The sequence below is a fragment of the Dreissena polymorpha genome, chromosome 2, assembly GCF_020536995.1.
Source record: "Dreissena polymorpha isolate Duluth1 chromosome 2, UMN_Dpol_1.0, whole genome shotgun sequence".
In the NCBI taxonomy this organism is placed as follows: domain Eukaryota; kingdom Metazoa; phylum Mollusca; class Bivalvia; order Myida; family Dreissenidae; genus Dreissena; species Dreissena polymorpha.
The window spans coordinates 14863441-14889739 of record NC_068356.1 but is presented as its reverse complement, the minus strand read 5'-3'; the positions used below and the strand labels follow the sequence as shown (position 1 = coordinate 14889739).

Sequence of the window (26299 nt, the reverse complement as noted above, 5' to 3'; positions counted from 1 at the left end):
ACCATTATTTAAAAGAGTCGTCCATGAAATATGCTTTTAATTTGCTAAAGGCTCGATTATTAACACAATACCTGAACTTGCTAAATTAAATATGGTATGAAAGTTCAAGACGTGTCATAACTTCTATTTCATTGTTGCATTAAAAATAATAAGCCGTGTAAATAATTATTAATTAAGGATTCTCAAAAAGAAACATAAACAAAAGCAGGAAGGAAAAAATTACATTTATTTTTGACGCATATTAATAAAATGATATACGACAATTATGAAGAATATGTGTCGTTAGAATAATTTGATGGATATAACGTTTAAAACTTGTATGTCCGCTTTTATTTATTTATTTACGAATCCTAATTGACAACTTCATTTATAACGCTAACAAAGATAAAACATGTGTATAGGTATTGACTATTTCAAACATAAAAATACAACAAAATCAAAGTCTGATTATATGCATGTTCACAAACAAAAATTAAACATGTTCGACTTTGCATTTAACAAAATTAGCACACACAAAATTCTTGGATACACTTAATGTTAAACTACATAATTGTTAAGGCATTTAAGCCACACACACAAATAACATCCACGTGTTACAACTGCATGCCAGTATTGTAGTAACTTTGACCTCGTTGTGGCAGCCCATCATATCGGTTTCTATCGGCCTCTGCCTCACGGCGATTTCTGTGAATTAAAAACAATAATTATGTATCATAGACAAACCATGCACAATAAATTAGAAGTAATAAATTGCTATATTCATAAACAATGTAAATACTACTCGGCTTAATTATAATGCACTCGAAATGCGAAGATTGTTTCCGGCAGAAGTATAATAATCTAATAATGATGAATGTATCAGGTAATGATTCTTATATGCACATACATCTAATTATTAGGCTGTTGTGCAACTTTGTTAGATGAATAACTTAAAATAATCATGTAACTTTCTTTAAGGTAGTTATTTATTACATGACCATCCCTCCCGCAATTAAACCGTAGGTAAATATAGGCTAACCCCACCGTCAGTCTGTCTGTCTGTCCTTCTTTTCGTCAGTCCGTCTGCACAATTTGTTCCTGCCTTTTTTCGAAGAACTACAGACTTCGTATACTTATAAATGGCTTTAACAGGTGAAAACACGATATTATCATGAAACATTGCATAAACATGAGGTATGGGTTTCAAATGTCTTTCAATTTCATCTACTATTCATCCGAATGTCCGTCCGACCGCAAAAAATCGAAAAATACATATCGTAAACCGGATCCTGCGATCCGTCAGCATTTTCTGGAGATTCTTGAAAGAAACCAGGAATATTTATAAACGACCTTGTGGACATTTTGCGAATTTTAGTTTCCATCAGAAATGAAAGGTCACTACAACTCAAATATATGACAAAACTTAATACTGCAGTAACTCAAACATTGCATTTATTATCATGAACGTTTGTATAAACATTTTGTGTGCTTTCTGTCATTCCCTTTTTCTGTTTCCCAATCTGACAGTTTGTCTGTTTGCAAAAACAATTAAATTGAATATGGCCATAATACATGATACAATATTAAAATTAACGAGAGGAATATGACAGGATGATCCTTCATTTATGCAAATGTCAAACACGTGCTTTACAAACATGTGCTTTACAAATTGATTTATTTCATAATGAAATACGGCCAGTAAATAGTTTGAGGACATTTGCACTGAATACACATGTTGTTGTTTTTTAAACGGCAAAATACTCCTGTTTTGAATGCATACTATCAGAGCCGTTTTGTCAATAATTTGGCTTTTTACACAAAACGTTGTTTACCACAAGTCATATTTTCTTCTGTATGTAAACGCATCTTGTTAAATGCAAATGTATTACCTCTCATACAGAGAGCTTGGCCTGACGTCTGCAGCTAGACTCTGTTTAAAGGCAAGCTGGGACCCAGACAGTTTGGCGCGAGGGATCTTGTACACATCCGACTTGTCATCATTGAACACGGACATTTCCCGTGCGGAGATGTCTTGGTACGTGTTGTCGTGCACCTTCGGTTCAAGATGGTCGATCTCAAGTGGCTGCTTGGCTTTCTTTTTGCACACAATGATCACCAGCACGACAATGATTAGGAACAAAGCACAACCAACTGTAGCCGAAACTATTACGAGCAGTTTCGAGTCGGAATCTGTGAGCAAATATATATAATGGATAACATCGACTACAATAATGCATATCCTTTTATACAAACAAAACGCATCAGACATGTATTTAGCGAACAAATTAATTATTAGTTTCAACATTCATTTAGAGAACAAATTAACTGTTTGTTACAAAAATGATGATAATTTTATCAAACATTCGAATATTTAACATTAAAAAACAACAACTACTTACCTTGTGTAGTTTTCTTTTTTCTGAATTAAAAAAAGGAATTTCTTTAGAACGGCGTGAAAATATAAATTTTGAAAAAACCTTCTTGACTCAAACAAGTGTTCATTTTGACAAACTAATACAAATTGTTAGCTAACATCAAAGCACACACAACGCCAGATTACAATTCCTTAGCGGCATTTGCAGAATAGTTCTTAAAATAATATAATAACGGTTATTGTTAAGAAAAACATACCAATCGTTGTAAGATAGAATTCCAAAGGATTTATGTCATGGTGGTAAATAAGGTTCAGCTCTATAATATTAAAAATAACAGTTTGTATAAGTACTTACACACAACGAACGACCGAATCGTCAACCTCACATTGTTCGTCATCGTTACATGGATGGATACTAGTATATACACGACATTTTTCAGACTTCTTTTCTTCCGTAGTGTCGTGTAAAGGAACTTGCCAACCAAGATTTAAGCAAGATTATTATGATCAATTTGTTAGAATTCGCATACTCGTGTCATAGTGTCAATTTAAAATGGAATGCGTTATACCTGTGTAGAAACATTAATATCTCAAACATAAAAGGAAGATAAATCTCTCTACATGATACCAACGTGAAACTAAGCTTTATATCATATATACATACACATAAAACACACGTTGGTCATTGTAAATTTAGTATTGATGTTACAACTAAAACGTTATTATACGCCTTTGTTTACAACGAAACCAATGGATTAAAAAATAAGAATCAAAATAATTGCGTTATTGTTTCAAATACAAATTATTTACCTTTTTCTTTACCAATGAAAGCATTGGTGACGTTGTACGTTTTACCAGAAATTACAAGACCGTTCTCGGCCAATTTTACAACCGCCTGTGTCACATCGCTCAAAATTTGTTCGCGCTTTTCATATACAACTAAGTGGTCCACATACAGACTTCCTTGTCTGGGAAAAACACAAAGTGATTTATGTTTAAATGACATTAACACTATTATACAGAACTGGATTATTGATTATTATTGATATTTAAATTACATTCACTATATCAAATTGAACCCATTTATATTTTCACAAAATACAAAAAATATGTTTTTGCAAATGACTATCAATATTGTTTTGATATTGGGTAGATAACTTTGAAACAAAATATATACTTAATAAATACCTTATATCTCGAATGACTACTTTCGAAAGCCAATGCCCTATTTCGTCTTTGTAGAACTCGGTCAACTAAATCATGACAGCAAAGTCATGTCAACAGAGATTTAATAGTAAAAAAGGTCATTTTAACCATAAACGTTTTTATGAATAAAACCATATACATTATTAAAAAAAAACAGAATAGTTATATACAAAATACATTGTATATAGTTGGGGTTATATTGAAAATGAATATATGTGTGTTTCTTATAGGACATTATTTTTAAATCAAAGTATAGTCTTTTTTTCCTTTCATTTGTTTGTGAGAATCTCAATGTATATATCGTAATTACATTAATAAATGAATGTGTAAATTGGAATAAAATATATATGTATTCTGCTAAAATAATGTTGATAAAATATAAACAGATTAAGTCTGGTCAAATATTAATGATCAAGCGTTCATTATAATTATGGAAATATATTAGATCAGGGGTGGGCTACAGGTTTTATTATAAATTATTACTGTTTTAACATAAACACAATATGCGAAGACTACCAAGCGTTGTTTTAAGGAGTCAATAGCAATGATGCTTGACTAACGTATATTGATTTATACTTTGCTTACATATTGTGCAAAATTATTTTACGTGTATTTGCATGTATTTGGAAAAAAAACTTACGTGTTTAGATGTTATTTCAAATACGACTTATAAATGGACTTATAAAAGGCATACTGACAAGACAACCAAATATACAAAAATCTTTCTTGGAACAAAATCTAGAAAAATCTTCAAAATTAAATTAATCAATATGATTCTAATATTTAACATGTACGTAAGATGTTTTCGCGTATATTTAAATATTAAGGTAAGTTGTTTTGAAAATTGAAGGTGACGAGTGCTAAATAAGTACTTTTACATATGCGAACATCGCTTTAATTGAAACATAACAACAAAATGTGTGAGTAGCTGTTGTAGAATAAAACTTCACGCGACATTATTAAATGAAATGTCAACCTCTTCAAAGTTTACGCAATTACTCACCGATGTGTTAAGTTCTTTTACATAATGATCGTAAGTGTCGGACGCATTTAAGGATTTGTGCAGAGGTAATGAGTAGCCCAACTTTATTTCCACTTGCAAGACCCCATGGGCGTCATCAGACACTGTACATAAAATACATAGAGTGGCAGTAATACACCATGAATACATCAGATAACCGCGGTCATCTTAGCAACCTGCGCCTAGTTCAAATATGTAATATTTGACGAATTAGAAACATGCAGTAACAGTTATAAAAGAATGTTAAATTTCTTACATGCGTTTTCGTCCGGCACAATAATTGCATGGGTATTTTCTGCAAAGAAATATATTAAACATACATAAAAAGCTAGTAAATTTACATTATTATTATTGGCTCAAGTAAGTGACAAATATTTTCGAGTACATTTGAGTGTACGATGTAACGAAACAGCATATAGTGTTAAATAAAATATTAAGGGTTATATAAAGAATATATTTGAATTGTAGAAACAATAATAACATAAATGAAGTTTGGAAATATAATAATAAATCTATGTGATATATTGGCCATGATTATAGGATTTGAAAATTATTATCATTTGTTAAATTATAAATAATATAAGTATATACATAAAATAGAACTTCATTTAAGATCTCTCGCAAGTAAAGACCAGTCATACCTGTACATTCAATGTTAAAGTAGGCTAAATCAACAATTTGAAAAGTCAAAGATAAGATATTGTAAACGTATGAATCTGTTACTGAGCGACTTGTATTTAGCAAAGGCAGTCCAGTTGATAGTGTGGTCAAAAGTATTGACAGAGAAATTCTAATATCATTACATTATTTCGTACATTCATTGAACTATGCCGCTGAACACGATTACAGTAATACCTAACTATAACCAGACATACGAAGTACTGCAACGGGAATCCTAGTCTTATTAAATTATCTCTCACATCCATTGAACTATGTAGTCAAATCAGATGTATGAAAGGATTATTCGATAAATGGGTAAATACATAAATAATTTTGTTACTCCGTTCCCGGGGGTGTCATATTTGAACAGTACTCTAGCGGTTTAATAATTAACATACATGATTGAGTGTGTGATTCACATAATTATTTAGTACATTGTACATGATCTGGTTTGGTTTCAATTTAAATGTAAACAAAAATAGCAAAAGTAAAATATCGCTGTTCATGTCACTGTTTTGTTAAATAGTGGTTTCAAGCCTCGCATCTTTCGGCATATTTTTCAGGCTATAATGGCAGCCGCATGCCGGTTGAGACAAGTTCAATATTTTGATAAATAACACATATAAGTTTGTTAAGCTGTTTATTTAAGTAAAGGCCTAATCTATCAAACAATATTTGTCGCTATAGCTCACTTGCTTTTTCATCGGGAATGTTGGCATCAAACATTAAATCTTTTATGTAAAAACTTAACACGGAATTTATTTGCAAATGTTTACAATAAAGAAGTTGCTCATTCATTAACATTACACGACCCACAACCATCTTTTGGATCGCTTTTCGTAAGAAAATTCCATAGAATGACTACAATGAAACATCCATACCGACACATGTGATTGGGGTAGTTTCACTTTCGAAGTAACCTCGAATGCAAGAACACCGCGTTACACCTTCCCAGACTTCGCAGAGAGAGTATTTCTTCTTGCTACACGTCATAGGCGATGTACATCCTGAGTGGATCGAAGAAACAATTTTGTGTACAAAATTATCAAGTAAAGTATTAATAGGATAAAAAAAGTAGTACATTTTAAGGATAATAAGTAAAATATAACTGTGTTTTGTTGTTTTATTTATAGATGCATGAGTTTGGCATTGAAAGGCAGGGTGCTTGTATCCAATATTAAAATAATACAAAGAAGTACCTTCGTTGTTAACAATTGATACATTCAACACTTGAACTGTCTGACCAAAGATCACCAGCGGCCTTTCCGAATGACGAGTCAACGCGTCATAAACATTCACAGTATTCTGCTCATTTTGTACGTAAAGCACCCAATGTTCTACGATTAAACTTCCGATTCTAAAACCAAACATGCATCTTAATAAGAAAATAACTGTTATTAAATATTTAAATAGCTTCAGCACTATGTAATTAAAGTTCACAAGCATTTATAAATTAAACGACCAAATATGTTAAAAAAGAAAAGGCTTCGATATAGGTATGTTAAAAAAGGAATGACTTCAATAAGCAAACTAAAGAAACCCTATCAGAAAAGAAAATATTGTTACCTCCCACTAGTGTTAAATGTAAGGCAAGTGATCAATTACTAATTCAATGCAGGACAAAACATACCATAAACCAGTTAACATAACCATGGAACACTTGCATGTTTAATTTTATTTTATTATGCACACACATTGCTTTTACAAGTAAAAAAAATATCAAACGTACCTTCGTATGGAGATGTGTTTACAATTGTACATACATTGAGTTGTTAGTTTTTTAAAGAATTACATTACGTTTAAAGGATGCACAAACTGAACAAAATTCATTCTTGATTTACCCTTTATTTAAGTGTTCTAATCGTAATTTTACATTTAATGGGAACGTATTTTGTGTTTGTATCAAAACAAAGTTTAAATAAAGATCATGCCGTGAATATAGATCTAATGCCAATGATTGGTCTACGTATACGTACTTAATTTCTTTAATAACCACTTTGGAAAACTGTTCTCCAAGAAGGCCTTTATAGTATTCTGTAAGCTAATGAAAGAAAATGGCGTGTAATACTAGACAAGAAAACACCATGCAAACGAATTACCCCATATAACAGTCCACTGAATAAGTCAGAGATTTAAATGTTAATCAAAGTATCGCATTTATGTAATATTTCCAATATGAATGTTTTATCTGTGAACGTGATTTTATTGTAACGTGATTGCAGTAACGATTTGCATAATAAAGGAACATGCATTTTCTGAGTGACCTTACCTTGGTACGAAGTTCAAGTTCGTATCGTTTGTAGGTAGTTGATGAATTCAATGTTAAACCTTGCGGCAAAATGTAGTCCAACTTAACTTCAAGAACAACATGACTGTGTCTTCCATCATAAACTGTGGGTTGAATAATACAACATGTTATTGACAAATATTGACTTTATAATGTAAATATCAAGTTACTCAATTACTTGTTTTATTATTTGAAATATAACAATCTAGTTATTGTCACAACAAGTAAATTATCGCTAACCTTCATCCGGAACAGTATTTGTCTCTGAAATTTCTGAAATGAAATATATGTTTTTAATGCAAATTCACAGGCTTTATTATAATCCATTTCAATTGCAAATACAGATCAGCCATGCGAACTAAATATTGTATAAGAATGTAATGTTATCTTTGATTTTGGATAAATCTACAAATCTATGGAATTCTCAAAGTAACAAAAAATTCGGACCTGCACAGTTGTTTGAATCTGATTCATTTTGTTTGTAGCCGCGAGCACATGAACACTGTACTGTAGTGTTCATGATTTCGCAGACAGAATTACGCTTCATCTTGCAAAATTCACCCTGTTTGCAATCTGTGGATCAAAAGCAAATAGATACAATTCAATGTCTTAAAATCGATGATTAACATTAGTTCCGAATTAGAATTTTCGTCAATGTTTCGATTACATCTAATGAAAGCATATGGTTTCTGAACATGAATTTCCATTATTTTTTTAAATATCAAACAGTTACCATTCCCATTTACACTTTGTATGTATGGATGTAATGCTGATTTGTTTAGTACAGGCATGATGACGTATGACATTACAATATGCGTAAAAAAAACTGTATGGATCCAATTCATTGATGAAAAACATCAATACACTAACATGCTTTTTATTGCGATGTAATAAACCATGTTTACATCAAAGTTAAGTAAAACGTTTTGGAGAGTTTACGGAAAAAGCGCCTTTAAACCTTTTTATTACAACAGAAACAAAAACATTTTGCCATTATTATATACGACCTATGTTGCAAAATAACGTTGTTGCCATATAGGTCAATTATTGAAATGATTATTGAACAAATAACTTAAAATATGTCAAATAAGATAGCATAATGGGATGCCTTACATAAGCCATTTACTGATGATACAGTACATCTGTATAAGATTGATATAAACACTACTTTAAATGTGTTTTAGAAGCCTAATCAAGCGCCATTGTCTTGTGCAAGACGTAAATAAAGATCACAGGGAACAAATATATATATCGGTTTGAAAGAAGTAATTATCTTCAATTAACATGTGTTATTGTACCATCTCCAACACTATCTCGGGCAGGAATAAATGTGATGCAGTTGAAGCAAGCAACTGAGTGATGTTATAAAAGTATTGCAACATTGGATGTCGCCTATCGACATTTGAGCTAGACAAACGACAATGAAATCGACTCACGACGCAATACTCGACAATTTAAAATGAAGAGCAACAATTAAAGACGACACGCGAAATTTGAACATGAACTTGTTAGCTCTTTAACTAGACACAATCATCATTAGCTTCATAATTTTCTGACATACCGGTCGACACTCCACAAACGATATTGTGCGTGATATTTGTTTCATATAATGTTGTGCGTCGTTTAAAATGTCGCGCATCGCTTTAAATAACGTATGTCGTTCTCCATGGGTGTAAGTCGACAGTCCACAATTGCACGACATTTGCGCGATATAACGTTGCTTGTCGTTTCAAATGTCGCGTGTCGTCTTAAAATGTCTCTGTTCATTAAACATTGTCGAGTTTCATTTCGAGCGTCACTTTTATTGTGGTGTGTATACCTCAAAATCGTGACTGGCTATATTCAATATGGCATTAACCGGATTCCGTGTAATGCGAATTAGGAATATTATGTAAGCTAAGAATACCGCAATCACAATACGATAAATTAATTCATACCAGGTGTATACGTTGTCCATGATGTTTGGTTTGCGAGAGGATCACATATCATCTTTTGTGAAATGTGAAAAGTGCCGTTATAGTAGCACTGGCCTTCGATAAAGCAGAACCCATCCTGTTCACGATTATGGATAATAAATTAAATCGCATGGCTAAAGAATAAACGGATTTTGTCAGTGTTGAACTTGCCAAATTGTATGCTAAATGTATTTTACATTGGCTTATACTAGAATACCGTTTATTCATTTATCCAGAAACATTATTAGGAAGGGAAATTCCTATTAACATCTTTTAGTCCTACATTAACGACGACTTATCAGGTTTTCATATATTACAGAATATGACACACAACAAAACACGAATTATTCAATGATGATAAAAAATAGACCAACGAAAACAAACATAACACATTTGCATATTACCTTCAGTGAAAACGTGTATATCCATTCTGTATCTTTTGCAAAACCATACGTCTGGCATTGCGAGTTATATATGTAGGCTAATCCTTGTTTGTGGTCATCGTAGTTTTCACCGTCGTTACTTACGGATACATGGAATCCGACAACAAACCTATTGTCAATGGATCTACGTTGCCGTAATCCATGGAGAGGACATATTGTCTCCACAATTGTTTCAGCGTGCCCAGGAACTTCATGTCTACTTTCATTGTGAGGTGTCCCGTGTATGTCAAACTGAAAACATATTATTGCAAAATAGTGAGGATCGATATAACAGACCCAAAAGTGCAATCACACACAATTTGAAACCCAAACATTGTGTTAAGCCTTACATAAAATGTGTTCAATCGGCAAGTCAAGTTAGACGATGTAAATTCTCCACCAAAGACAACAATCTTAGAACAGTCCGTCTTGCTCTGGTCACAAAGCCCATGATCTAATATCCCAGATATAATTGGTGGTTTTTTAAGATCAATGGAACAATCGACCGCGCCGAAACCCGAGCTACATTGACACGTTCCTGAAAAGACATGTTTTATAACAATTAACTTTGCGTATACTTGCATTCATGTCTGCATTCTAAGTATATTACAGAATAAATATCATTCCTATGACGTTAAAAATGTATTTTAAATTTAAGATATCACTAATATAGTTTTCTGTTACCGTTGACGCAACTACCACTTCCACTGCAATTATTCATACAAAATCGTTCTTCAATGGTTTCAGAGGTTTTTAAAATTTCTTTCAAAATGTTCAATTCTGCGAGCGTCGGTGGAGCGACAGTTGTTATATGTGTTTTTTCTGCCGATGTGCTTGTTGTGTTTTTGTTCTCCGCTCTTTCAATTAAGTCTTTAATAACAGTACTATTACGCTGGATCTCATTTTGACAAGTTTGCAACATGGATTGCTTTGACATCGCTAACCAGTCTGATGAATTTGTTATCTAAAACATAACAAGAACATTATCTATTTTCATAAATATATTCTCTCACTTTTATTACTAACCAAACCTTATTTACGCTTAAACTGTCTGTTAATCTTTTAATTGTATTTTTATTCATATACATACCTTTATATCCAGCACGCAATTTTCCAAAGACACGTTCGTGTGTGTGTCTGGAATTTTATAACACATGTCCTGTATTGCTTTTAATTGCTGCTCACAAAGACTTCGAGCCTTATCGTCCGTCCCTACGTCTGCGCTTCGCTGAAATCAATAAATATAAAATAGTTATAAAGTTCATATTTAATTGTTATACATTAAATGTTTCCCTATCTTTATATTAGTTCACCTCCCAAAAACGTATTACAAAAGCTACTTACACGATTTCGGACATGGAATCGCTGGTGCAAGACTGGTATCTTTATCACTGGTTTTCTTGATTGTTTTGTCGTGGATCTCACTGGACGACTTTCTATCAGCTCACCGCAACTATGGTAACCAGCAAGCGTCCCTCGGGTACATCCTGCGATACTCCTGTCACACGAATATGCGCCGTTTCCTCCGGTCGCTTTCTTGCATGTGCACGTTGGAAAAACCCAAGGCTCAAGATCTTTATGATACGAATCGTTGGTGAACAAGGATGCATTTCTTTGCACTTTCCATTCGTTTATAAATTGCGTTTCATTGTCAAAATCATCCGCCGAATTACCATTAAGGGATCCACATAACCCTGTACTATTCCCACTGCTATCTTGAATAGACGGATTTACGGAAATGTCCAAAACTCTGCCTCCTTGCGCACCCATAAACGGTGCGCTGTCTATCCGCGCCCTGACTGCAGTGCCGTATGGCAAATAGATCTACAATTCGAAATGAATGAATTATGAGTATTACATGATACTTTCAAACAAGGCAAGTGTAATACTCTTGTTAAGTTAAACAATTATAACTGTAAGCATAACAATTAAACGTAAGCTATTTCGTTTATATAATAGCATAATTTTACCGTGTATGTATAGTCGTTTTCTTTTTTCACTGTTAACGCCTTATCCCAGCACTGCCTGTAGCCAATGTCGAAGTATCCATTACACACGTTGATGACGTAGACGTCACGTCCAGCCCTTACTGCCACGCCACAGTTACATTTCGCTCGACTTTGGCCATCCGTGCAATTTGCTATTCTATGCTGGACCTGTAGAAAACATCGGTAACAATAACATCAATAACTACAATAACATAAACGATAATTAACGCGCACTTATAATATAAAATAGTGCTTGAAAAAAGTATTATTCATAATGCATATTCAGTTTGAAACCCATCTGTTGCATTTGTAACATTTATTTTCACGATGTGAAGTACTTCTTATTATGACGAAATGAAAGCAAATAAAATATTAATTACAAAACCGGGAGGAAAATAAAGTGATTCCGTTTTTTATGTCATAGAACAGTCAAATATGGATAAGGATAATGAGTAGCATCACCTCGACATTTCCATACACAGAGTGCTTGTACAAGATGTAGTCTCCTTCTTCAGCGTGATGTTCATACGACCTGTAATTCATCGGTATAACAATACGTCAAACGTAATTATATCCATTGTCACCCAGAATACACATGACTTCTTTGACAATAAACAGCCTATATAAAATTGATTTCTTGCAAAAACAATATTAGTTTTATAGAGCACTGCTTACAGATCTTAGAACATTCTTGGAAAGTTAGGATGCAACAAAGCACGGCTCTGGTTTAAATTTTCCTGCTGACAATTGATCTACGGCAATAGCATTTATAAAATGAATATTGTATTTTACTGACCATAAAAAATGCACTAACCTGCCATCAAATGTATACATGTGTGGATCATTTCGGGCTGTACATAGTTTTCCACGCCATTGTCGATCCATTTCTGGAAGTACTTCAACCTAAACGGAAATAAGTCGACACATGTACTTTACGCATAGTTCATCTTGTGAAAATATTTGAACTTAGATTAAAAAGTATATTCATAGTTTGGTACAAAGAGTAAATATTTATTTAACTTGATCAAGGTGTGTACTTTGGTGGACATTTTATTAAGTATAATGAAGAGAGAACAAAGAATATGGTCACGTTTACCTCTATTTCAGGCAGTTTGTAAGGGACTGAAAAAAGGGCGACTCCTCTAGTTCTGGGTATTTGTAAGAACAGAGTGAACTTCCCGGCAACGCCGTACTGTCCTGTTTCCGCAGCACTGACGCTCACAGTTATCGTCCTGTCAAATGAAGTTTCGTTAAGTGCCACTGAACATCCGCCTGGGAAGTTGCCTTCAGCATCTGAACAGTTTTGAAGACGTATTATCAATAGTTCTTTATTTCATATCATAAAGTTATGTGAACGAGGTAGGCTTGGTTCAATTTAAACGTCAATATACGTTAATATCATTAAATGAACGTTTACTATGACGCACGTTTAATGCCACGCGCACGACTGCTATTTTTGTAGATAATAACATTAGAAACATACACAAGATTACCTTTAACAATTTTAGTGAAATTTACAATAATGTAAGACGCGTGCATAACGACGTTTAACACGCTTATAATATCTTCGTGAATAATATTATATTTTATTCATAATGTAAAAAATGTGTACCCAAAATAAATTTCTATTTTTACAAATAATAAATAAATAAATAATTTTTTTAAAGAATTATGAAGAAAGTTGTCTTCGTTGACAATTTCAACGGGTGCGGGAAATCTGTAGGTGAACTAATGTCGTAAGAAATTTAAAGTAGATTATATATCAAGTATCAAAAACGAGATATCAGCATAACAGATTTTGTTGAAGTAGTTCATTTATGTACGTGTAAGATTTTCACTACAGATATTTATAAAACACATATGTGTTGGCATGGCATACATTTTATGACTTTTATCAATTAAAACATGTAAAACATTGTATGTATACATGTATACATATCTAACGACAAAGGGGGAATTTGCATAGTTTTAATAACTTTCTAGATTCAAAGCAAAAGTATTCAGTAAACTGTTAAAAACTTACTGGGGCAAGTTCCATAATCTGGTGTGAAGTAGTCAATATTGACCCCACATGCGATGTTGTTGGAAGGTCTCACATTATCGCACACTATCGGAACTGTTAATTTCATCTCCACAGACTTATACTCTCCTCGACGCAAGGAAATGCGAGGGGTTAGCACTGTGATACCCAGAAAAAATGGGTCCGATATCAACGATAACTGGCCCGGCTGACTGTTGGGTTCGTTGAATGCACGAACAGCGCATGAAATCTATACAAAATATTATCTTTTAAAACATGTGTGCTTCTAACCGGGTCATATTTAAATGCCAATGAATTACCTATTTATAACGTATCATGCCATGTATTAAACAAATACAAATGCATCAGAGTTTGATATTTTTGATTAAATCAAAACATTTGCGTAGGAAATTCAATATTATTCAACTTACATTTGTACCCATGCCGATATTCATATCTTCTAGATCCTTGTGCGTCAGATAACACGGTGACAAGTCGGTCTTGTTGCAGTATTGTTTTGTGACTACATGCTCTGAATTCCCAATGATGTGCCACTCTACTTGATAGTAGAGATTTTCGGATTTGTCCGGGTCAAACTTGCATTTAAACCAGATTGATGTTTTATTGTTGTCTTTAACAACACTAACCTCGTTCGCAACAAACGACGGAGGAGGAACTAGTTTAAGAAAATAAGGCAAATTTAAATCAGTGTCAAAATAACATTATCTTTGTTTGAACATGTTGTATTAGCATTTGCCTTGAATAAATATAAGGTGTGAACTAAGAAGAAAATAAATCTATAGAAATAGACACTAATTTTGACTTTGGATAAATATCTTTATCTTTAGTTTAATGTAGTCTTAAAGGTAGCTCAATAATTTGAGACCATAGAAACACGCATATACATAATTACTTACCTATTTGCACTACAAAGCCCTATCTTCATTTTTGCTATTCTTTTTCTAACACACGCAAAATTTTAGGTTGATCCGATAATAAAGTAATGCATCACAAAAAATTCAACACGATACACGATAGTCTGGCTTATATTTTTGTACTTCAATGCCGAAGGGAGCGCGAATTTAGATGCGCTTGTGAATAATTTTAAGCAACAATATTAAAAGCTCATACAGAATTGTTTTAATGAATATATAAATCGGTAAAGTTTAAAACGGGCAAAAGTTTTCTTACAATGATTGTGCAGTCAGAGGGTTTTCGTATTGTATCTATTGTTGTAAGCTTTTGTACTCGCAAAATAATGTATCGCTTTAAAATCGCAGACAAAAACTGTGCTGATATCTATCCCGCGTTTACCACAAAAATGCAGTCAATAAAATAATACTTTAACATTATTTTTTTCTATACAAGTTGACCCAGAAAATCCAGTACTGGTTTTCTTAAAAGTGGGACATGGGTACCATTATGAAACGGAGAACTTTCAATCCGTTTGTTAACTTTCCTTTACGTCAGACTGCGTGCACAGGGTATTTATTGAAAGACGAATATGTCATACTTCGAAAATTTGAAAAATATATGTAAAGCATAGTTAAAGAAAATACCATCGCCGAAATGAAGGGATAATCAGAAAACAGGGTTTGGAAAATTAAATTCCTACAAAAGCCCAATACCTTTATAAACGCACTCTCGTGTAAATCTCAACGTAGCACTAAATGAAATGCACGAAATGTTTGAATTCGCATAGGATACATAAAATATTCACAAAAGGCATGTTTGTTAAATGGTTTTTATACCTGAAGCAAAAAGGAACTCTGTAAAAACAAATATTTCTTAATGTTTATTTGAACGAATGTTATATTGAAAGAAACGCATATTTTGTGATAATGAAAAACAACGTCTCTATATCTGGCTTTAAAACACGATCGTATTTGCAGTGAGAGCGTATTTTTCTTTCACTACTGTAACCGAAAAAATCATGTAGCTCATAAAAAATCATAGGAAACTTATATATTGTGATATTAATCATTATGTTCAGCCGCTAAAGAAAGCAATCTATAAAATAACGCAGCTATGTGATGATGGTATACAAAAGTGGACTCTAAAGAGGCGCCAACTAATTTTTGTTACAGTTAATTTATTCCAATTCCGATTCCAATAGGTTTCCCTTATAAAACGGTGAATTTTCAAGGCTGTTTTCTTGCATAATCATTTGATTCGAAAACTTAGTATATATTTAAAGAGAAATATGATTTTGTTTTCGAAATTTTTTTTGGGGGGGGGAAGATAAATCATGCATTTTCTCAGAATATTACATTCGCCTTAATGCAGGCACCCCCAGCAAACAGTGTTTTGGCAGTGAAATTTTGACAAAAGCTCAATATCTAAATAAACGCATCCAAAACGTTAATCTTTTGACGTAGTCAGAAATGTATAATGAATGCACCAAACCATGTGAGCAATTTATAAATGGCTTGTATAACAAACAAAGAGAAGGATATTTTCACATATAGGCGCGAAAACTGTAGAGTTCAGTAAGCTAACACGTGTTTATATGCCAGCTGCGAATCAATATATCTTTTCTTTCCACCTTTTTCCATACGTTTTCCGTTTAACTAAGCGATTTAATCAGCTGGTACAGACGTCTTATTATAAAACCCACATTGCTATAACGGTTGGGATTTTGTTAACATTGACATAAGTTATCAAAAAACCTAGTAACCATTGAAATAATTTTATCTAGCCAGTGACTTGGTTATGGTAATTCAACCTCTTTAAGTCGTTTCTTTACTGAACAAGAACGAAATTTAGTAAATTGGTAATGTTCAATTAGTTTTTGCTACATAAGAAATTATCTGCGATATTTTTGAAACATGTACATTAGTTTGTGTTTCATTTCATCGGATTTTGTTTCAATTGCTTTTCGAATAACCGACAGCCATAAAGAACTATTCGAAATATAATTTTTAAAATTCACATGTTTTCAATTATAAGTTTTAATCATCAACGTCTTTCTACTTCAATGCGTGAGTAATGCGATTGCATAACAAACGATTGTTAAGGTAAAGATTGAATTTAGTTAAAATACTGCAATATTTCTCTACTGTTTAGGAAAATCTTATTGGGTTTCTACTAGAAATATATAATGTTGTTAGGAGCAGGACCCTGCATGAACATTAAAGTAAAGTGACATAAACACTTTCAAAAAATAACTATGAAGTTATATAACGTTATTTTTGTACTACAAATATTTAAGTGTTGGGCCGTCCTAATATCTGATGTCCAGTTCTATTGAATTACTGTATACATTAATCAATAAATGATGTGAACATGTTTTGGATTTTATCTTTTGCCCTAAATAAGACTCATTGTAAGCAAATTTGATACAAGGATTGTAAAGTCAAAGTATAAAAATGATTGGATATGGTTTCTGTATCCAGAGAAACGAAATAGTCTTCAAAAACGTAGAAAGTTAAACAATAAGCACTTACTTTCCGAGCCAATACCTGAAAAGCATCAAAATTTACATCAGTTGTGAAAAAAAAAAACATACTACTAAACATTAACATATGCGCAAAAGAAGGATTTAAGCAGCAATAGCAAGTCCGCGCAGAACAAAAGTTCATCAAAATCATGTATTCAACAAAAACATTTGTGTTATAAACATATTACCAAAACAATAGGCACTGTCTTTTGTTACGGTTGGACCTAGTCGATATACATAATAACCTCCGCAGTTCTTTGCTTGTAAGTCATATGTTATGCTGGAATCTCCCGACTGTTCTGCCTTGAAATACTTGATTTTATCTTCTAGTTTGGGTACCGCGTTGGGATCTGATTTTGTTTCAAACATAAAAAGTATGTATGCCCTTCGTTAAAGTGGAAAGCAAGTTTACGAACAGAACAATGGAACTAATTAGTTACGAAGTCAAGAATTCTGCTGTTAAACCAAATTAAAGCAAGAGCACAATTTCTTTAATATAAGAATAACATTCTTAGTCTAACTTATTAAATAAATATATGTACAATGTATTCAGGAATTCTGTCTGCATTTATTTTAAAGCAGGTTTACAATTCCTATTATTTTCTTCGTCTACGTGACGATAAGCGAGTAACACATCTTTAATATATTGAAAAGCCGACCTCCAAAATTAAGCTAGGGTCACCGGAGCCCTAGTAACGTAATGTAGATTAGCGCACGCGCGATAAGGGATATTATACTACAAATATGTGTTGGGCCGTTTTAAATTCTTACGCCGTGTTATAATTCATATATGTATATACCGGCTAATAGAAGTAGTTGAAATATTTTATTTTTCTCTTGCCTGTAGTTTTTTTCCCTCGTCTTTTTGCACAACGTGGATGCCGATGAAAGTATGTATTCTTAAGTAATCATTACTAACGGGTACATACAAATCATATATCAATATTTTACAACAACGATTATTTTGCTTATTTAATAAGTATGAAATTAAGGACACAAATTTGTGTTGTAAGCGTTTACGACCGTTAAACTTTGATCATAAAACAAAAAAGAAAATTAAAAAAATACCGTTGCTATACACCGGGAAAATTGTAGCACATCTGTTCATCGGAGGTGCTTGATCTGGCAAAGTGTTGTTGCCAACATTGTACCAGCCCAAGGAAAGTTTGTTGTCATTAATGGGATTTGACTTTGTTTTGAAATTGACCAGTCTCATTTCCAGGCTAGGGAGTCTCTTGTAGTTCTCTTTGTCGCAGGGATCAATGTTGTCTTGGTAGTCTGAATAAAAAAATATATTATAAACATCAGGTATTGTAAACATCACCTATTGGAAAAAGGGGACTACAGCAATAAATAAAAAGTAGTTCTTAGCGACACATGAATTTGCATATGATTGTTTTGTATGAGGACTGACAGTAATAATTTGTAGATTTTAACGTGACAAAGTATATACGCACTACAATAAATGGCTACGTCTTCGTCGTGTACGCAGTCATGGGTGCCCCACTCTCGTGCTTTACACTCGGACACATCTCCTTCAACTCCAAGACATTGCAGGTCGTCCAGTATAATTGTCTCATTGCCAAACATGGGATAATCTGCCTCGGGTCGGTATACCTTACTGTATGATGGTATGTAGTGAATTACTGTCCATGACACGCAGTGAAATATATAGAGAGGAGTTGATGGCATCTAAACTATCGGTTAAATCCGATTCTTGAAAAACAAGTTTTATTGTGTCAATCTATTTTTTAAGTTTGACAATTTACTATATATTGTTCATTCATTTATTTGTGTTATGCATTTTCATTGTGTAAATATTTTGTTAATTATGCGACATCAATAATCTCCCATTTTAAAGTATAAACATTTGTGTGTAGCTAAAACGAGTATTTATGTGGACAAGAAGTATTATAACATATTTTATGCATACGACTTGCTCACATAGAAGTTTATCAAATGTGTAGATTAATTATTGTGAAATATGGATATGGTATTTATAATAGTAAAGAAGAGTCCGTACCCAACAGAGTATCCCATCATAGAGCACAACACCAAGGCATCTTCATCTCCAAACTGATCATCACAAATTGTGCCCCAATGATCATCACGGTACTTTTGTAAACTCTGGTCAAACCTCCTATACTGGATTTCTACCCTTCCTTGTACAGGCTTATGTAGTCCACTGCCTCCTGCCTCATGCAGGCCATCCATTAATCTTACAGGAGTTTGAGCACCTGATTATATACATAACAAAGTCAGAAATGCAAAATGAACGCAACGAAAATGCCAATATTGTAAACGACCGGTTTATATTCGTTTATATTATCAATGCTGATGTAAATTCTACCCCATGAATTAACTATTTTTGCTAAGTAAACTTTTTCATGAGTGTTCAATGTATTTAAAACATACGTTCTCGTTATGCAGGACGATAAAAACAAACGCTAGAAAACAGCTGAATAAATTTACTTCTAGAATCTGCAAGTAAACAACATGTACACGTATTGACTACTCACGGCAATTAAGCGCTACGTTTTCTCCACTAGGACAATAATGTGCTGACTCAACCCACTGTCCGGATCCACATTCGTATAAATCAGCTTCGTCGCCAAGACAACCGAAGCCACCAAGAGTCGTATGTTCAGCAGTAATATTTGCGAAATCTTGATTGTGAATTGAGACATTTCTGCAATATAAAAATTATATCGTCATTATAAGTCTATATACATGTTGTTGTATATATCACGACCAAAGTCGTATATAGATACAGGAAACATGTTATTTTTTTAAGACGCTTTATTCTGAAAGCAATTTTGATAATTGTTTTTTTATTTTATGGTACTTGCCCATGGTAGTTGTCTCTCTTTCCTGCCTGATTACAAATCGCAATCGCATCGTCCATTGTGAAATTGTCTTTGCATACACGCTGCCATCCGCTGTTGATATAAACCTCAACTATACCTGAATAGAATGTCAGGCCTTCCCGAACTCGAACAGGTGTGTCTATTAAACAACAATAAGAAATATATGAGAATAAAAATTACAGTGCATCTCGACGTTTTCATTAATATAACATGTCATATGTTAAACAGTAATAAAAAAACAAACGTACTACACTGCACCGCTACATCGTTGTTGTGAGAACAAAATGAATAAGTACTGCCCCATCGGTACCAATACTACACTCGGAGATGTCAGGCTCGTCGCCACGGCAGTTAAGGCTTGATAACAAAATACTTCCATTCCCAATCCCGTAAAAGCCGTTCGTTCGTATCGCTAAGCTCCTAAACAAAAACAAGACATATTAAGACAACCACAGCAAACGGTACACTCCTTTTTTTACATTTGTTTGGATTCGGCGTTTTCTTTAAATGGACAACATATTCAGTTTTTTCTCTGATTATATATGGTCTTCAGAACAAAATTATGCATCTTTGAAATTATTTCATACAAACAAATTGCGTTGCAAAACAGCCGTTTCAAATACTATAAGTTGACACATCTTATGTAAGAATAAGTTACTTTGTATTGAGTCCTTTCATTCTGCATATCACTTTAGCGTCGTTTCATCGAAGTAGTTGTCGCAGATCGTGCCCCAATCTCCTTTGTACTCGATTTCAACTCTCCCAGAATAGTTACTTCCACCCACAAAGCGCATTGGTGTTACAGGTCCTGTGAAGAGAAACGCATGTATTGATACATGTTCAAAATATTTTAACCCGTATTTATAAAATTACGGGTTTATTACGGTTAACGTTGTTCTTCAGCTATATCAAATAAAGGTGTTAACATCAAACAGGGCTTATTGTCATTATCATTGTGTTGATTGTTGAACATATATTTATATTGCATAGCAAGAGAGATATGTAACAGATACACAAACATCGAAAAACCGAGGTCACCGATGTGTATATTTACCCGCCATTAGTACTTACTACAATTAACGCCGACATCATAGTAATGCGAGTTACATGGTTGTTTTGCAGAATTTTCCTTCCATGGGTACGAGGCACATTCATCAATGTCCGTCTCTGTTCCGTTGCACTTTAAGTCCTCAACAATAAGGTTACCTGACCCTTGTCCGTACTTGCTTACATTTGTATGTATTGTGATGTAACTGCAGGCCCAATAGTTCGTTTCGATTAATTCATAAAAAATCAATATGAAAGTTTAAACATATTTTCCAAGAGTAATGCATAAGCTGTTTTTTGTTTTGAACACACCACGTTGGTGTTCATCTAACACACAAAAGTAACAACTTTAAATTAAGTGTGTCGATTAACATAGTAGGATGACAAGACTTCAAACAATTCATAGATTTGAAATAATTTTTTAAAGCCCCATAAACAATCAAAGTCAACGAATATTTCTTAAAATATGGTCGATAATAAAGTAAACGCGCGAACCTAATAGAAAGCACAGGCAAGTGCGCTTCAAATTAAAGAAAAAAATAAAAGATCCATACGCAATGTTATGTATTACCTCGTATGCACTTTCATTTGTGAACGCTATCTTTTATTTTCATTTATTTTTGAATCACTAATAGCAGGACGACCTTGCGTGAGCTGCGCTTATAATTAACATAATTATTATTCATGACGTACGTCGTGCTACCGACGCTGCCCGAAGCCAATCTCGCGTTCACTCGATAATGTTCGGATGTTGTAAAATAAAACGAGCATTTTGTATATTGTTAAATCTATGTTACCAGACCACATCTAGCGTTACACGTTTGGCTATTGCTATAAGGAACACAACTTTTTTAATGTGTGAACTTTATTTTACGAAATATTTTATGAAATATTTGTTGATTTTAAGTGTTTATGGGGCTTCAATCTACATACTATAAACTTCTTCTTATCGTGCAAAACAAACGACGCAATCTTTTGTACACGTCAATATGAGTATCATCACGATCCCGTATACTGTTAAACATTCTATTTTTGAGCTATATTTAAGGGCCAGTCATACGTTGCCACAGCGCTTGCAAGGTGTAATTAAAATCTGTCAAACCGCCATGTGATCGATGTGAAAAAATGCGTAAAATGATAAAATCAATATTCTGTAGCGAAAATTATAAAATAAACATTTTGTAGCGCTCACATAGTGTCGTTGCGACATAATTACTCCATACTTCACTTATCGCGTTCTTATCATATGGTTCACACAGCGTTCAATGCGGTTGGTTACGGCGTGCACATAACGCATTTGGAATTTAAGAAGGTTAAATGAACTGTGTATTTTAAACATTGTAACGTAATCATTGCTTGTTTGCTTTCGACGTGTCAACATCATGATAGGAAAATCGAGGCATAGCAAGGACGAGAAGGTCATCTATTCATGCACCAGTGGCATGCCATACGTGTTATGTTTTTGATCAAAATGATTTTCGCGAAAACTATTCAAATGCGATGACACGGCAGTCACACGTCGCTCTTCTTGTCTTGCTTAAGCCGTTGGAGTGCCGCGCGAACGCCACCCTGGTGTGTCTTGAGTTGTTCATATTAATTAGTGAAGGTCTCTATTAACTCTTTGTTTCCACATTGCATATCATTAAAATATTGCTAAGTCCTTCTATGGTTTTTAGAAGGTTCAAATAACGTACCTCAAAGTTTCATACCCAGCCAGTTTGCATATGACACGTGCATCGTTTTGACTAAAGTTTGCATTACAGACAGTTCCCCAAACTCCAAAATACTGGAACTCAACTCTACCCTGGTAATTGTTAACGTTGCTGACCAGCCTAACACGGTTTCTGAAATTGTTTAATCACAGTTGTTTTATTCAAATTTATTTATGGGATTTAAACAAAATTCTTTTTTCAAAAATGTAAGCATTTGTATGCAAATTTATGTTTGCAAGAAAAAATAACCAAAGGTGTCGCTTGGCTTTAAGTTACTCCTATAATTGCGTTGATAATGAGGTTAAGACAATCCTTTAAAATACTCAAAAGATGTTTCCTTGTACTCGTATTTGCCTGTGCTACCAATGTTAAGACAATTTAAATTTTCAATTTCAATTAACTCGTTGTTATTAGACTTTTGAACAAGGATTATGATATTGACATCATGTTGCCACACTTCGATACAACATTCGTATTTTAAGTACGTGGTACAAAGATGAGCACACAAACATGTCTTAATAATTTGTGGGTGATCAACCAAATTTGTACCGCTACAAGTAACTCCTGCTTTTTGGAATATTGAGAAGATGCGTCGGGGCAATATCCTGTGGACCACTGCGATGAGAACTGGCACTGGGAAATGTCTTTTTCATCGCCATTGCAGCTCATGCCACGCACAAGTGCATAGCTATAATCATACTTAGGGTCAGGCTTCCTACAATCATTTATTAGTATTTAAATACCCTTAAAATATGCTTATTTTCGCAAAATTGCGGTGACCAACGCTTATTTTAATGGCATGCGTATGTTAATATTAAGGTGTTTTACTTTTAGATTATGCTAATTGTATTGTAAGAGGTTATGTAATGTGATTCCCTACTGATTACATTTCATTGTTTACTATTAAGCAGTTTCTTAGATATGGTTATTTTCATTACCCTTAAGAAATTGCATACAGTATCAGAAATAATAATGCAAATGAACTTATCATGTTTCCCTTTACCCTATTTATATATCCCAGTTTGTTGCAAACTACAGCGGCTTCCTTAAAGTCAAAATTGTAGCCACACATGGTATACCATGCAGCATCAAAAAATACTTCAACCACTCCATTCGAGGGATCAATTCCTTGTAGCCGCGTCGGTGTATTGGGTCCTGGCAATATAAAGGTTCTGTTACTAAATGACACATTTTAAAAATGTGATCATATTTTAGTAGTTGTTTATGTGTATTGTGAGATTAAAATGAATCATCATAAAGACCCGTTAAAAAGGTAAAATTTAAATGGCAATAGATAATGCAAACGTCAGTTTATATCTTGTCAGAATTTTAATGATTGACTAGTAAATTATACTTTTTTATAAGAATATGTTGAGCATTGTGTTTAGAAAGGACCTGCAAAATTGAGTAAAAGCAAAATTCAAGATATAAACAATGAGAAAACAGAAAATATAACAAATATATTATTAAACTTTATAATTGTATAAATGGTGTATATGATATCGTCTTGAATTTTAACAAAGTTTATAACACCATTAATTTATTATTAATAACACTTACTGCAGTTAATCGCCACAGCCGTGTTACTGGAGTTGCACATATGCGACGTTCCTGACCAAGGCTTGGACTGACATTCTTGGAGATCGTTTTCTTTGCCAGAACAGTTCAGTTGTTCGATAACAAAGTTGTAGGAGGGGCTTCCAAATACGTTATTTGTATATACAGTCGCATTTCTATATTTTGAAAATAAACGGTGTCTAGATTACTTTCTTGATATTGATAATCGCACTTTCAGCGTGCGAATTTTATTCAAATTAAGCGAAGTTTCTAATTATCAGAGTTTTATAAAACTTACCCGTAAGTTGGAGCCCCAACAATTCAAATAACGTCTGCGTCATTCGAACTAAAGCCAGATCCACACAAGGAACCATATGTGCCTTGTATCTCAATTCAACCCGTCCATAGTATTTGCTAACACCATATTGAAGGGATACGTATGTCTCTGCAAGATAGTGATTGAGCGATATCAATATATGTAGCTTATACTTCTGTTTGGAGGTTCTTTATTAAAGTAAAGTAAACGTTTTTAAGCATACGATTTCATACATACTGCATTCCAGTTCCAGTGGTACTGAATAACTGCATGAGCTATTCAACCATGGTTGCGAATTGCATTCTGTGATGGACAATTCATTTCCAATACAGGAAAGGCCAGATATCATGAAGTTGCTAAATGTTTTGTTGCTGAGTGTCATTCCGGTATTTTGAAGACCATACCTAAAATATCAATCAATATTGAAATCGTTTTACTACATGGCACTTTGTGCAGCAAATACTGGGCATATGTGTGCTCACGATTGAAGACATTGAAGTAAGATCGAGCAATCGAATACCATACAAGAAATATAGATAGCAGTATTATTTTTACGTACGCGTATTATATCCTGCAGATCGACATATAATATTCGCCTCCTTTTGTCAATGGAATATCCACAGACGGCCCCCCGTTCCATTGTAGAACACTTCCACCCGACCTTTAGTTGCTGAGGGTCCATCCGAAAGTCGAACCATAGTCTCTTAAAACCCATAGTCAAATATGTAAGCTCATTGATGAAATAATGTAACTAACTATGCTTTTTACCTATTAGAATGAATAAAGAACTTGTTAAAAGCGCCGCCGATTATTGATTTAAATTATGAATTTTAATCGTAGTAATCCTATAATTTTGGAATTCCACCATTTGTATAAATAGTTTGTGTTATGTAATTGTTTGTATCAAAACCATTGATGTTAAGACTTTGGCATTGCTCATTTATATGAAATATGAAATAAAACTACTTAAATGCTGAAGACGGCTTACTTTTATTCATATTTCGTACTTCAAAAAATGTTCAAAGGATAAAACATTTTGCAGTTGTGTGTTCTAAACGTTTAACAATTCAACGCGCAAGCGTCTTAAATTAAATTAACAAGGTTTCGTACGGCAGTTAATGTTTATCACATAGCCATAATCGCATGTTGATACGTTCTGCTCCTTGTACCCAGCACATTGTGAAACATCGTCTTCTCCTCCATCGCATGATAAGCCGCCATAGATTGACGTACCGTTGTATGGTTCCAGTGTATAAGTTCCATTCCTTATCGACGTGAAAGTGATACAATAAACGGCAACAAAGATCACCAACTTAAAATATACATATTGTCATCACACACAAGAGAGAAACCTTTTTAAAAGCACAACGTCCTATCTGTGTGGCAAGAAACAAACAGCCGGGGCAGCACAACAACAAATACAGCTCAAAACCACGCAAAACATACGCA

At 33.6% G+C, this 26299-nt stretch overlaps 2 protein-coding genes and 1 long non-coding RNA gene across 3 annotated transcripts; all 3 read right to left on the bottom strand.

Annotated features, from left to right (window-relative positions):
* Nucleotides 1-212: 212 nt before the first annotated feature.
* On the bottom strand, nt 213-20357 carry LOC127865959 (uncharacterized). The gene is made up of 33 exons (XM_052406116.1): nt 20201-20357; nt 19871-20040; nt 19375-19588; nt 18809-18972; nt 18420-18629; nt 17540-17701; nt 17359-17373; nt 14344-14588; nt 13916-14162; nt 12989-13185; nt 12707-12795; nt 12355-12424; nt 11875-12060; nt 11249-11728; nt 10995-11132; nt 10589-10868; nt 10255-10442; nt 9887-10156; nt 9465-9579; nt 7975-8100; nt 7768-7800; nt 7510-7631; nt 7217-7281; nt 6440-6597; nt 6122-6247; nt 4837-4875; nt 4563-4684; nt 3542-3606; nt 3164-3321; nt 2709-2826; nt 2379-2398; nt 1869-2169; nt 213-684 (listed from the first exon to the last, which is right to left on the bottom strand). Exons 1-33 carry the CDS (start codon nt 20254-20256, stop codon nt 594-596), a joined length of 5040 nt encoding a protein of 1679 aa, XP_052262076.1. The 5' UTR covers nt 20257-20357; the 3' UTR covers nt 213-593.
* A 547-nt stretch (nt 20358-20904) lies between these two features.
* Nucleotides 20905-23636, bottom strand: LOC127866645 (neurotrypsin-like). Its single transcript, XM_052407349.1, has 4 exons — nt 23533-23636; nt 22960-23109; nt 21290-21471; nt 20905-21026 (listed from the first exon to the last, which is right to left on the bottom strand). Exons 1-4 carry the CDS (start codon nt 23634-23636, stop codon nt 20905-20907), a joined length of 558 nt encoding a protein of 185 aa, XP_052263309.1.
* Nucleotides 23637-23988: 352 nt separating this feature from the next.
* On the bottom strand, nt 23989-24856 carry LOC127865965 (uncharacterized). Its single transcript, XR_008042830.1, has 3 exons — nt 24833-24856; nt 24538-24710; nt 23989-24132 (listed from the first exon to the last, which is right to left on the bottom strand). It is a non-coding gene; the product is annotated as an uncharacterized LOC127865965 (long non-coding RNA).
* Between the last annotated feature and the right edge of the window lie 1443 nt (nt 24857-26299).